This window comes from Pyrgilauda ruficollis, unplaced genomic scaffold (genome assembly GCF_017590135.1).
Source record: "Pyrgilauda ruficollis isolate IOZ18807 unplaced genomic scaffold, ASM1759013v1 scaffold131, whole genome shotgun sequence".
Lineage (NCBI taxonomy): Eukaryota > Metazoa > Chordata > Aves > Passeriformes > Passeridae > Pyrgilauda > Pyrgilauda ruficollis.
In genome coordinates, this window is record NW_024511544.1 from 487,544 (window position 1) to 501,945 (window position 14,402).

At 42.3% G+C, this 14,402-nt stretch overlaps 1 protein-coding gene across 1 annotated transcript; it reads right to left on the reverse strand.

Annotated features, from left to right (window-relative positions):
• Positions 1-299: 299 nt before the first annotated feature.
• On the reverse strand, positions 300-14,396 carry RAB43 (RAB43, member RAS oncogene family). Its single transcript, XM_041459115.1, has 3 exons — positions 14,151-14,396; positions 6,296-6,479; positions 300-5,436 (listed from the first exon to the last, which is right to left on the reverse strand). The coding sequence occupies exons 1-3, from the start codon at positions 14,358-14,360 to the stop codon at positions 5,183-5,185; spliced, it is 648 nt and encodes a 215-aa protein (XP_041315049.1). The 5' UTR covers positions 14,361-14,396; the 3' UTR covers positions 300-5,182.
• Between the last annotated feature and the right edge of the window lie 6 nt (positions 14,397-14,402).

Genomic DNA, 14,402 nt, shown 5'->3' on the forward strand with positions numbered 1-14,402 from the left:
TTCTCCAACACTGAGCATTCCAGGTTTCATCCTTTCTCCCCCAGACAGCTCTGCTGGAGAGTTTGCTGAGTGGGAACAATTGAAAGTGCATGCATTTCTGGAGGTGATGGACGTTTGGAGGGTAAGAGGAAGTTAGTTCAGCACCATTTGTTTCATTAAGAGTACATTAGGTCACATCTTGTGTAAAAGTAGACCATACATCACTGTAGGACAGAATACATGATTTCTTAAAATTGATTTTGTTTCTGATCATATACCACAACACGGTACATGCATAAAATAACAACAAAAGGTATTAATTGCCAAATGTTTACTTTAATTAAACCTTTTTGAATGATACACAGTACAATGTATCCACTACTTTGCTAAAATTCACAACAAAAGCAGGTTTCATGTTTAAAAATACTTCTCATAATAAATTCATAAATAGATGAAGGTAAAGTATAAAAAATTACCGTAGTATGCAAGCTTGCTCCCTTGTCTCCTCATATTCCAAATCATTTAGTCAGTATTGAGATAAGAAAGTTTAAAAGCAAAGTAGTTACTGATGATTAGAAATGTACAGCCTGCATCTCTCGAAGAAACCTTGAAAAGCAACAGATTTGTCCTAGAAAATGCAGAACCATTTTAACACTGTTATCACCCAAACCCCTCAGATAATTTTGGAATGCAGTGAATGAATTCAATATGAATTAGAGATTTTTTTCCTTCCCCCCCAGAGGTGTGTGTGAGCCAGACTGGCTGGGATGCTCCCTTCTCTGGAGTTGAGGGGTTTTTACCTGTCAGATCTCAGCGAGTGAGGCACAGGAGAGGGAAAATCTGGCTGACAGCACAGAGCACATCTGCCTGTCAGAAATCTGAAACAGAAATCTTTAAAAACAGTTACAAAGAACTAAATTCACCTTCTGCTCAGTACCAGCCTGTATCTGTTTTCTGTCTGGCAGGCAGGACAGGGTCTGGTGTCCCCCACTGGCTTCCCCTGTTTTGGGAATGGTTTTTGTGTCTCACATCACCCCAACACAACTCTGTGGGGAATCCCTGATGCTGCACCACCAAACCCTATCAGCAAAGTTCTCCTCATCAATATTATCACTCTCCTAAGAAAGCATTTATTTTGTCAAGTATCAAACTACTTTTCACACTTTATCTATTTTAATATCATTTATAAAGGGAAAAATCTTACTTATGCACAGCATTGAACTAGGAAATGAACATGAAAAATGCAGAATAATCAAGATGCTCTGCCTTTCACATTAATGATTTTTTTTTTTTTCTCTGATAATTATTTCCCTTTAGTGCAAAACCACTTCCACACAAGTTTTGTGCTTCATTTGCAATGGTACCAAGATGCTTTTGAAGACACTGGGAGGCATCTGTCTGCAGCTTTCCTGTCTGTGTGAATTCAGCTCTTGGCTCACTGTTAAAAAATGTCTTCAAGTTTTCAAGACAAGTTTGCATGCCGTGTCCAAAGGACAATCTCCCAAACCCTTGTTTTCACATATGACAGTCCAGGCACCCAGAAGGAGCAAGAGCTCCACTTTTGGTCAAGTTCTTGGAAATCTATCACTATTAGCCAATAGGAGAGCTATCAGTGGTTTTAGCTGGGCTTCATTTGGATTTTCCCCTCTGAAAAAACCTGCTTGCCAGTACAGTGAGAGTAAGAAAATCATCAGGACTTCTCCTCTGTTCTCAAGTATTCTCATTTTTCTCAAATTTTGTTTTGCAAAGCAAACATTATTAGGTTTCTGGGCTGACATTTATGTGGTTTTATATTTACGTAATTATAAATATTTGTACAGGTTCCATCCGTGATGATGGACTGGATGAGAAACTGGAGATAAAATTAGCTTAAAATCAATACAAAGGGTAACAAAGGCTCCTGGGAAGCACATTCTGCTGATGACTTCATTTCAGTATCTCCCTCTGCATTCCACTCCCAAGTGCTACAAGGCAGAGACCAATGTCCCCTCCTGTGCTTTTGTAATATTTTTGCACACTTTGGCACTGCCAAAAAGGAATGATAAATACTAATGCAAATACATGATCAGCCAAGGGGATCTGCTTAAAAGCAATTACTGCACCATAGCCTTGTTAATGTTCAACTGGCAGTAAACAGATTTCTTGGCAAATGTTTATGCTGTGAACTCTGAGCAAGCACTTCTGAATTATTCACTTGCTGTACATCAGTGCCCATTTATACCCGGAGAGCTGGAACTCAGGTTTTTACCCGTAAATCACAGGTTTATTGCTCCTCACTCTCTCCACCCAGGTAGCCTTTTGGTTTCAATAGGATTAATGGAGTTAAACAACCCAATTCCTGAATGCCTGAATTCCAAGGCTGTGTGTGAGTCCCAGCTTTGATAAAGCCTTCAGCAGAACAGAGAAAAGCTCCACTTTTTCTGTTTATTTCTGGTCAAGAAGCTCCCAGCCTAGTGGGCAGTGAACAAAGGAAGGGTTTGGTAATCAAAATGAACTTTAACTACTGACAGCCCTAGTACCACCATCTGCTAACCTAAAAAATAAACCAGGTCTTCAGGTTTCTTCTGAAAAAAAAAAAAATTAAAAATAAACCAAGTCTTCTTCTATTTCTTTTGGTCAGTTAGGAGGGCAGGCAAACTTGTACTCCACTTGCTACACGACAGAAGAGCCAAGAGTTAAAAAACAAAACTGATTTAAAGCCATGGTTTTAGTTTTCTGCAGGAAACTGAAAACTGACTGGAATTGGTGCCTTCATTTAAAGTACAGCAAACAAATCACTGCTGCTGTATTGCACATTTTCTGACTGAACCAGACTGACCTGCAGACAGAGCCTCACCCTTCAAGCCTAGTTTAAGAGCTAAATCCAGGCAAATTGTAATGAAAAGTGTAGTGCCTGGTCTAATTCTACTTATTCACTAAACAAACCTCAAAATTAAGAAAATGGATCAACAGTTCCTCAGTTCTTCATCTACTGTAAGAACACAATCACTCACTGGCTGCACTGGAAGCAGGATTTATGTTCATTTTGCTTCTTGTTCCAGTTTAAGATGAGTTGCTATGTAAACTATGGATGTCAGTCTGAGAAGTAGCAATACTGTTCTTAAATGCACGTGGGTTTTCCTCAGCAGTCAGTAATTTGGCACTAATGCTGCAGGTAGTGGGGGCTGAGCTCATCTGGGGGTCCCTGCTCCAGCAGAACTGCAGGACCACGACCTGCAGATCCAAACTGCAACAGGAACTCAAATGTTTGCAAATATTCTGTACCTGAAGGACCTCACCAGCAGCAAAAGCAGCCACCAGCACTCCGTTTTGGCTTGGACTGTCTTCACAGTTTCTCCTGAGAGCAGAACATGGGGAATAAACCAACAACTCCAGGGTTTGGAAAATTCCCATTTTCATTCCCATTCCCAACTGCCTAACTGGGCATTTATTGCCTACTATCTTTGGAAGTAGGAATATCCTGGAAGACCATCCAAAACCACTACCAAGTACTGCAGCTCAGCCTGCCCTTCTGTAGAAAATACAGAATTGTGAAAACTACACTAGTTGAAAAATTTAAGGCCTTTTCATTCTCACAACTATAAAATTTGAAAACTAACCCCTTAGACAGAAGCAAACAGGCTACAAAGCACACATTACTCCTCAGTTATCAACCTCACAGTTTAAAAAACCAGAAAGAGCAGAGAATGCTTCGGTATTTGCTACAGGAAGATGAATAGGATTAAAATTGGTATCCATTAGCCCTTTCCTAAATCTCCCTAGTTTTCATGACACTGGGTATGGTGGATGACTGAACTGGTGCAGCCCTCATGGCAGAACAATTCAAGTCCTTTTTGACCTGGATTTGTCAAAGAGACAAGACATTCACTTCAAATGGTTCTTCTTGAAAGTGACTCCTTCCAATTATCATGATTGCAAAATTCCCTTGCCATACCTGAACACCTCTGCCTTATCTGCAGAGTTTAAAATATTGCTGCTCCTGCTCTCTTTCCAAATCCAGTTTTGTAAGGTGCCTGAGAGTGTAACTGCAGAGGAATCCATCAGCACCTCAGCTACATCTACAAGGGACTCTAAAGTGCTGCTTTTGGGTACAAAGCTGGGAGGGAATCACTCAAAAAGACACTGGTTTCTCACAACCAAGAAGTTGCACTCATGCAGTTCTCAGCTATTCTGAGGTCTTCTTTCCCATTATATGCCCATGCAGTATTTAAAGAGATGGTTTAAAAAACAAAACCAATTAAAGAATCAAATCCATTTATGCCACTTATGCACTCTGGTAATTTAACACCAAATGTCTGACCAGAATGAACCCTGTATTTGACCACTAGGCACATGGCAAGAGATCTTGGCTACAGTCACTTCAAGGTTTCTCCAGTTCCTGTTTCCAGTGGTGCAGGTTTGAGTTGTGGAATGAAATGATGAGACCTGAGGGCAAAATCTCAGTGATGCTTCAATCTGGATAAAGGAGCTATCACTGTGCAAACAACAGGCAAATGAAATGCATCTTCCCTCTCCTCAAGGCTGCTTTAAATCACCACCCTGTGACAGTGCTCAGGCTGGTTTTGCTTTCTGTTAAAACTTCAGATGATAACAAAACCTGAGAGAAGCTCCCCAGCCTGGGCCTGCTCCAACAGCAACTAGCAATCCACATGCCCTAGGACAGGTGACTGCTATTTGGTCCTGTAATCAACATCTTGGCTATTCTGGCCCTTGAAATACCATTATCAAAGACACTGACGCTTCCTGGTCACTGGTGGAGTGCTGTGGATTTGAAGAGATGCTGTCAAGATTGCCTATTCTAAAAGTGACCTCCTTTGCCACCAGTCTCCTACTAAATGCTCAGACCTTTAGGTCTGCATCAGTCTCTTTCCCAACCGAATGTCTTCCCACCCCAAAATACCAAGTTCAAAGTAGTTTCCTCCATTTTTGTAACTCGTATGAAGGATACAGAAAATAAAACCGTGGGGACAAATGTTGAGTACATTTTTCAGAGGGTTTGACTTTTAGGACCACCTCTCCAAAGTCCCTTTTTAAAAATAAGACACCAAAGCAAATAGGATTGTGTCTAACTTCTACAAAACTGCTGGTTTCACAGGAGGAGGAGGAGGAGGAGGAGGAGGAGAATATGGCTACCATGCTACTCAGCATTAGGGTGAAGCACCATCTAAATTCCAGTAAAGTTAGGGATATCAGCTAGCTCTCATCAGCAACCACACCCCCAGCCTTCCACAACGTCTTTGCTGTCAAGCTTGATGCTGTCAGTGTTCTTCTCACTGAACATGGGCCCTCCATGCCTCATCATCAGCTCTGTGGCCACCTTCACAAAGGCCTCCTCCACGTTGCTGGAGTCCTTCGCCGAGGTCTCTATGGCACAGATGATGTTGTCATAGTGCTCAGCCAGGCTCTGGGCTTCTTCCAGCTGAACCTCTCTAAGGTCACTTAGGTCAGACTTGTTTCCTGGAAGGAAAGGGAACAACAGAGGGATTTATAAGGGCTTGTTTGTGTCACAGGAAGTGGCAGGAGGGTCTCAGGTTGCCCAAGGAAGCTGAAGAATTTCCATTCTGTAGGTTTTAAAAATATGACTGAAAAGGCCCTGACCAACCTGACTCTGGCCTTGCTGTGAGCAGGAGGCTGGACTGGATAATCTCCCCAGCCCTTTCCAACCTGTATTTTTGTATTACCCATAAAGAACAGGAAAAGTAACTGAAGAGTGGTGTGTGTAGACCCTAACAGAATGGAACAGGCTAGAAATTGAAGTTAAACTAATTCTGTGAAAACAGCAGCTGTCTGCTGATTCCTAGGGAAATCTAGAATGGTACTGCTCTTGTATTAGCAGCTCTACAGGCCCCAAGAGCTGCATCTGAGTCCAAAACATTCAGGCTGGAAAGCAGAACGTCTAGCAAAGAACTGACAAACTCTGAGTGCCCGAAAGTCCTTCCAAAATTCCCCGTCTGCTCAAGTGGGTGTGTGTTCCAAGTCACCAAAACACATCAGCTTGCTGTGATGGAGCTTCCCTGGGCACCTAAATGGGATGGGAAGGGATGGGAAGGGATGGGAAGGGATGGGAAGGGAAGGTCCACAGCAGCTGTGCTTCAGAACTGGGAAATCCTGAGCATCCCAGTTCTCAACTAAATGAGATGCAAAGGATTCAAAGCTGTCTACTCCTTAACAGAAGTAAACCAAAACAAAACATCTCTGCTCCAGTGAATCCGCTCTTTTGGTAAAATTTCTGATCGGGTCTGTTGCACACACCTGAACTCCAAGCAAAACCAAAACCTGAGGCCATATTACACATGCACTGGCATTCCCAACTCACCAATCAGTAACTGCACGATGTTGGAGCCAGCATACTTCCTGACATCCTCGATCCAGCGAGGGATGGACAGGAAGGAGCCCCTCTTGCTGATGTCGTAGGCCAGGATGGCCCCGTTGGCGCTGCGGTAGTAACTCTGTGTGATGGTCCTGAACCGCTCCTGGCCCGCCGTGTCCCAGATCTGCAGCTGAGGGGACACAGCAGGGTCAGACACAGCACACTGGGACACACAGGGACACACCGTGACACCCTGAACAGCTCCTGGCCCGCCGTGTCCCAGATCTGCAGCTGAGGGGACACAGCGGGGTCAGACACAGCACACAGGGACACACAGGAGAACATGTGGGGAACTCAGGACTCCTGGACAACTGACCACTATGATTAAGCAGAAGCCATTTATTGTTTACCTGATACATTTATTTATAGGTTCTAACTCTCTGCACACGCTGATCACAGCTTTCCTGTTGGTGCCTTTGCTTGCCCATGAGTCCTGCGTGCACCTCTCAGAACGTGTGACTGCTTACAGCTTACAACTGCTTACAGGCGGCTCACAGCTCTCTGCTATCTCTTTCTTGTGGTCTTGGAATTCAGTTTCTTAGCTTCTTCTTTATTACTTTAGCACAGTTTATGTCCTAGTAACCTTGATGAATTCCAGAGGACCCTGAGAAGATTCTGGTAAGAACAGTTACAAGTGGGATGGCTGGTGCTCGCTGCAGTCTCAGTTGTTCAGATACAGCGACACACAGTGACACCCAGCACCAACCAAGGGACAGGGCTTGATCCAAGAGCCTTGATCCACATCTCCCGTATATGCAATGCATTCTAGCCCTGTGTTTATCCAGCCTTTTGTACGTGATCTAAGGATGAGAATATATGCTTGAGAACCTTGATATAAACATAATAACTACATATATATATGTGCATATATACATACACACACATATATATGTATGTGTTCTATGCTGAGAACTTGGCTGCTCAGAGTTTGTGCCTGCATCAGTTGGGACCCTGGTTTCCTGCCAGCAAGCTCCTTCTGTGGCAGGTTTTGGAACTCTCTGGTGTGCCCAGCCCTTTGTCACCCTTGGCAGCAGAACAGGGTGCCAGCCTGCAGCCAAGGTCACCTGGTGTGTCACTGACACTACAGTTGGGTTTTGGCCACCACACCATCGGTGGCTCTGCCAGTTCTGTGATGGGCAGGAACAAAGGGAGCAGGATGTGGTCACATAATCTGAGAGCACTGAGGCTGCTTTAGAAGGAAATATCAGACAATTAAAAGAATAAAGGTAAGAGTGTGTAAACAAAATGCCAGCAATCCTAGGTCTCAATGAAGTCAGTGAAGGATCTGTCAGTGTCATCACCTGTCCTTTCCTGGGTGGTAAAACACACATTACAACTGGGCAGGAAGGAGAAATGCTTGGTTTATACACTTTTTCCTAAATCCAGCAGCATAAGAATTATGAGTTTGGTATAACAGTTTGAGTTCCCAGTACTAGATGTTCCAGAGGAAGAAACCAAATAATTCAGAGTGGACAAACACAGTATGCTGCTCATAGGGAATTTCTTCGTAAATCCTGTTGTTTTATAGGTTGTCTAATGTCCTGGAACATGATGGCTTATATTCCAGGATCTTTTAATCTAAAGTAACTGTGGATGTCCTCATCCTCAGTATAAATCTCTAATCCTTTCTGAATCTTCCAAAGCTCTTGGCTTCAATATATAGTCACACAAAATGAAAGAACTTCCTTCCATAAATTTATGTTCTGTTGCACTTTCACTTCTCTATCCCCAGCTGGTAAATGGGAGACCACCGCTTGTCTTTTTGTGCCATTCCTTATATTCTGCATCTCTACTGAAACAGGACCTAAGCAAATACTACTGGGGTTTTGAATCCTCCCATAGGGTGGACCTTTTATTTATGGTTTCCCCTCTCTCTGAACCTCCTTATTCTGAAGCATTGTCAACAACTTAACATAGTGTGCCAGAGCTATTGTATACTAAATAATATGGAAGCATTTTTCTTTTTATTTCTTTTGCACAGTAGAGTTTTCTTAGTATCTTCTGCCTCTGCTGCATTTTTGAGCAGCAAATTTCCCTTTGGAAAAGGCTGTGCTGATAAGATCTCACTTCCTGTGCTAAGCAAGCATTCAGATCCAGCTGATATATGTACAGCTGAAAGGGAATCAATCCCAGCAAAAGGACTTCTCAGAGCAGGGGAAGGACTGTAATGGACTCAGAAAACCACAAAGCAATGATTATTAATGAAACAGATAATGGTTCAGAGCAGTCAGCAGCAATTAGCAGGGACCAGGAAACTGAGGGCAGGTTTATGGGTGATCTCTGCACTCAAGCCTCCCACCAGCCCTTTGTGGTTGTTAAATCTCAGTACCTGATTAGGTCAAGTGCTAGAAAAGGCTAATGATGATTACCCAACTCTTGGGAAGGGCCTGAGGGATTATGTGCACACAGACAAATTGGAAACATTTGAATTAAGAAATAAAATTGTTTTGGCTTACACTTTTCATGTGGTGTAAACAGAAGTGCAGAGTGACTGAGCTAAAGAACAACTCCCCCTCCAGTGTGGAAGCTTGTCTGCTCACATCGTCTGTAATTTGAATAATGTCTTCCAGCATTAAGAACTATAGACACAGCAAGGAGGCATTATGAAGCAGACCACTTAATGTAAAGCAAGTTGTATTTCTAAAGGAAAAACACAGCTAGTTTGCTTGACAGCATCTTTAGAAAATTCTAAGAAAAAATATTTCACGTAACATTAATCAGTCTGGCACACGGTTAAAAATATAATTTAAGTAATTACAAAAATACCAGTTCTAATCCTAAGTAAACACTATTTTCTCCAGCATATCTACAGAGATAAATTTCACAGAATTCTACTGAAAAAGAACCATGACAACTATAAAAAAATACCAATCACAACTGTAACTTTAACCAGCTCATGCACAGTAAAATCTTTATATAGTATTTCTGTTAAACTATATTTACGAGCATATAACTCTTGACAAAAAATAACAATTGAAAACTCTTTGGAAAAAGAAATGTAGTCTTAGTACTTCTCATTCCAAAGTCCCTCAGTTTAAGCTAGAACTTAAACACCAAAAGAACTGTACCAGCCACAGGTTACTAAAAAAGATATGCTTATGTATTCTTTTGTATTGTACAAGTGTATGATGTATATGACATAATAATTATTAATTTAAAATATTATTTATTAAAATAAATGAATGAAATGTAGTTAATAAAATTTAGTATTTTAGTAATAATTAATAATCCTAATAAGTAATGCTTAATTATTACTTAATAATAATACTTAATTACTTATTTCCTTGATTTAAGTGCTTCAGCTTTGTAGATAACATGATGGTAGTCATGTCTGTCACTCAGTAACCTTTTAAAGCTGTTCCTGATTTTGAAATTACTTTGGCAACTCCTTTGGTGTAAGAAAGACAGAGAGAAGTTGGGATTGCTGGAGAATTGTGCTGAATTCTTCTGAAACTACTAATTAGAAACACCTATGAAATCAGAGATTGGTGGCAGGGGACCACTGCTAGGAACAAAAGAGAACAGGGAATACATACTCATTTTTCTGAAGGAATATGGCAGAATAAAGGACACCTTTCTCACTGTTTCACTACTGAATACTCATTTACTCACAAATGTTAATTGTTTCACTACTGAATACTCATTTACTCACAAAAGCTGGTTTTTTTTGATCTGCTCTTAGCGTTGAACTTTTTGGACAGCCACACTCCTCATGGTGGGACATAAAGGACAGTGAGAGACCCCAGAAAAAATCTGGAACAAGGAATGTTTCAATTGGATGTAAGAGAAAAACAGAAGGTGGTAAAAAAGGTGGTAAAATTAAGGGGGGTTCCCTGGAAGACATTCTGGGGTGTCTGCTCAGGCTTACAGAAAGCAGATTTTGAACTACAGGGACAGACAAAATGCTGAAGATGGTGAGTGACAGGTTGGCCAAAGAGCACAGCAAATGACCATTATCAAACAGGCTAATGTGGCTGTTCTTGCATTGATCAACATATTTTTTATCAAAGGTTAATGCTTAACAGATGGCCCCAAGACACAGTAAATAATTTCTCCCTCCCTTACTTCCTACATAATTTATTAAGTACTTTCCTGATTCTTCTAAAGTATCACAGGAGTTCAGGTGTGCTTTTGCTTGTGGAGTAGCATAAATAATGACTGAGTGCATCCCCCAGCTGATACCTTCCTTAACAAAAATAGAAATGTCACTTTTGCAGCAAAATTCCATAAAATTTCCCAGCAGTGAAACTGGACCTAAAGACTGTGCTAAATGACTCTTAACCAACTGTGTCTGAATCCTGTCATCTCAAATGGCAAACAATAACATGCATTCCTGTAGGCTGGCAAATCACAACACTTGCTCCTAAAAACATTTACTGAAACAGCCTTGCAACTTAATCCAGGCAGTTTTTGCCAAAAGCAACATCTCTGTGGCAGTGTATTTCAATTTAAAGTGATATTCATAGACAGAGCAGGCAGGATAAACTGCTCCATTCAAATGTTTCCCTACACAATTTTCAGAGAATGAGGAATCCCTCTTTTTTTGTGAACACAGTATTCCCATTTGCTACAGGTTATCAGTGCCAAAGGAGTTGACACAGAGCTACATTTTCCTCTGGATATCAAAGAATATTGCTTCCAATAGCTCTGCTTTTGTCTGTGCAGCAAAGTCATTAAATCCCCAGTCAGGAGACAGGACACTTAACAAGACACAATTTTGTATTACCAGCAATTTGGCCAGATCATGACACAAAATAAATTTTGGGCCATTCTGAAAGGAATAAAGCTCCCAGCCATGAGGCCTGAATCAAAGCCAATAATCTTGATAACATGTGGGCTGAAAAAGCCTGTAAATGAAAAAGTGCAATGGTACTTCTTCATTTAAATACTTCTTCAAATAAAGAAGTATTTGTTGTAAAAGGAATGTGTTTTCAACTGTTCTTCTCTCTTGCTACTTTCTGAAAGTTATACTGAGGGAGAAGAACTATGGCATAGAGGAAAAAATACTTTATTCAAAACACTATGAAATGACAGCATAAAGTAGGCATTAAAGACAATTAACTAGCTCACAGAAGGTAATTAATCAAAAGAAAAAGACTTTTGTTATTACTAACCATGATTTATGGACTTGGACTTAGGAATGTCCTTGCCTATCATTATGTAAAATCTTGGTTCCAGCATTTTATAAATATCTTTTCTTACAGTGACATAACAGTTATAAAACATTTTTGTTCTGTTTGCCAGTTTTTTTCTATCACTCAAAGAACGAGTAATTATTTTATCAATAGGACTCTAATCACTATGCATTAAGTGATTAACACCACTTTTGAGTGATTACCAAGACCAACTTTCAGGCACTAGAGTCTGCACTCTAGGATTCAGCCAGCCAGGCAGGGTGGTTTTTAGAGAAAGCAGTATGCCACAATTTCAAACAGCATGTACTGGAACATTTCTTTAAATGAAGACAGCCTGCAGACATTTCACAAAGCTCATCTCTTTCTAATGAAGTTTAGTCAGCTCCAGCAGTGTGTGGAACTCCACGTGAGACACTTGAAAGAACACAGCTGCAAGGTGCAAGGAAAGCCTCAAGTTTCATAAATAATTAAAAAAAAAAAAGTTATTTGCAGCACCTTAACCTTCAGTATTCCAACAAGCATCACTTCCCTTATCCCAAAAAAAGAAAAAAAAAACCCACCACATCAAAAGAAAGTGAGACCTAAAATCCTTGGGTTCTAAATGTTTCAGAGATATTATGTAACTGTGATGGGAACATCTGAAGTTTGAAACAGAAAGGGGCACATTTAACCTTAAATTATTTGTTTCAATATCAAAATAAGTGTTGTTGGGTTGCAATATTACCCTTAGCCAGACTAAAAATTAAGTTCAGGCCACTGGGGAGGTGGAACAAGTTTTTGTAGACACTTTGTTTTGAAGGAATTTCTAAAGATGAGCCTCTAAAACATTACAAAATTTTCTCATTCCTGCACCATTTGCTAAATAGAAAACAATACTGTCCTGGGTAGCAAAAACCCCTAAGGAAATCAAAGCAGCAATTACCTGGCCTGCTTTTGTGAGGCAAGAAGTGCAAGCAGAGTGTGCAAGGGAGCCCAAAAAAGTGCAAGGAAATGCTTCTTTATTTCCTGTTTCCAAGAGCACTCTGAGGAAACCTAACCCAGGTTAGATGGGCTGCTCTGAAATCTCAATCCAACTGGAAAGTCTGATTTAAATCTCACACACAGCCCACACCTTAACTGAAACAAAAGAAAACCCTCCAAGCAAATGCTTTCATATTCAGGCTGTGTCCCTGACCCAGCAGCTGACAAAAGTATCTGTAAGGTCAACCAGCAAGTGTTGGATTAATTTCCCTAAAGTAATACTTAAAATACTCTCCTTCAATATCTGCATTCCTCATTTTTTTTCCCGAGTGGAAGTACAGAACAGCCCAAAGAAAAAGAAAGCTTCAAGACCTTGCTCTTTCTTCCTTGTTTTTTTGTAAAACACTTGGAAATAACACCCAGGTTTTGTTACAGCCAGGCTACCAATCCTGGAATACCCAGGCGTAAGCAGTGACAATATGAAAAAGCACACCTGGGAACTCCGGCTGATTTCCTGGGGCACTCCTAAAGTCCCTGGCACCAGGAACAGACACATTTGTCACTTTCTATGAGCCCGGCATTTAAACAGAGGCAGCTTTCTACCTCAGAGGAGGAGCCCCACTCCTCACCTGCCAGAAAGCGTGGGAGAGGCACCCACAGCTCAAACAGAAAACCTCAGTTTGCTCTTCAGCTACTCAGCCAGACGTTGACAGGGAAAGGTGTGACACTAACAAGGAAATAAACACTGCTGCAGGGCATGAAACTGCTAATCCCTCTCTTTTCCTATAAAAATGCCAGCCTTCATTTCTGTTCTCTGCAACTTTCTCACCTTAATACTCACCAAAGTTAATTTACAAGAAAAAAACAACAGAGGACTTTGACATCTACTTTGGTAAACACAGGCCAAAACTTAACTGCATCGCTGTATTTGTGTGTCACCAAAAGCTTTACAATTCCATCATCCTCCGGCAGGCAGGGACTGAATTAAACGCTTTTTAGTCTACCTGGGGGTAAGGATAGCTGCAGGACCCCATTCTGGAGGGGCTGGTGAAGGGACTGGTCCCGGTTTAAAGCATCTACTATAAACCCTAGATGCTTTCAACATTTTCTCCGCACTGTTTACTTGTACTCCTGTGCTCAGAGGGTGAGAACAGTTGCAGGGAATCTGTGCCACAGAGAATCTGAGGATAGATCCACGGGGTACATGTCCTGGGCTCTTTCTAACCCTAGCAACCGGCTGATTTCCCCCAGCAAAAAAAAAAAAAAAACCAAAACAAAACAAAAAACCCCAAAAAACCCAACTATGTCAAATTTAGAGTTTATTGGTTCCCTAAAGAAGAACCGTGAAAACGGCACTTCCTGTGACACCCTGTAAGCAGTGTCTTAAGATAATAGCATGCCTAATTTAAGAACCTTCTCTCAATCTGCCAGTTCCACATCCCTTTCTGGAAACACGGCAGTCCAGCTGAGCTTTCTTCTGCCTTGTAAACACAGCGCGGCCAGGCAGAAGCCTGAGCGGAGAGGGGCGCAGCTGCGGCTGCCGCAGCGCGGGCTGAGCGAGGGCTCTCCCCGGCCTTTGGGCGGAACCGGCCCGGCCCGGCCCGGCTCTGGCCCGGCCCGGCCCGCTCGGGCAGCCGGGAACCCGGCCCGGGGCCTGGCCGCGGGCACGGCCCGGAGCGAGCCCCGCGGGGCCCAGCTCCGCTCACCTTCACCCGCTTGCCCTGGATCTCCAGGCTCTTCATGGTGAAGTCCACGCCGATGGTGCTGCCCTGGCGCTCGGAGAAGGCCCCGGTCTTGAAGCGCTGCACCAGGCAGGTCTTGCCCACGCTGGCGTCGCCGATCAGCACCAGCTTGAAGAGGAAGTCGTAGCTCTCTTCGGGGTCGGGGACGGCGCCCGGCGCGGCCACTCCGGGCATGGCGGGGCGCGCTGCGGCCGCGGCCCAGGGCAGCCGGCTCTG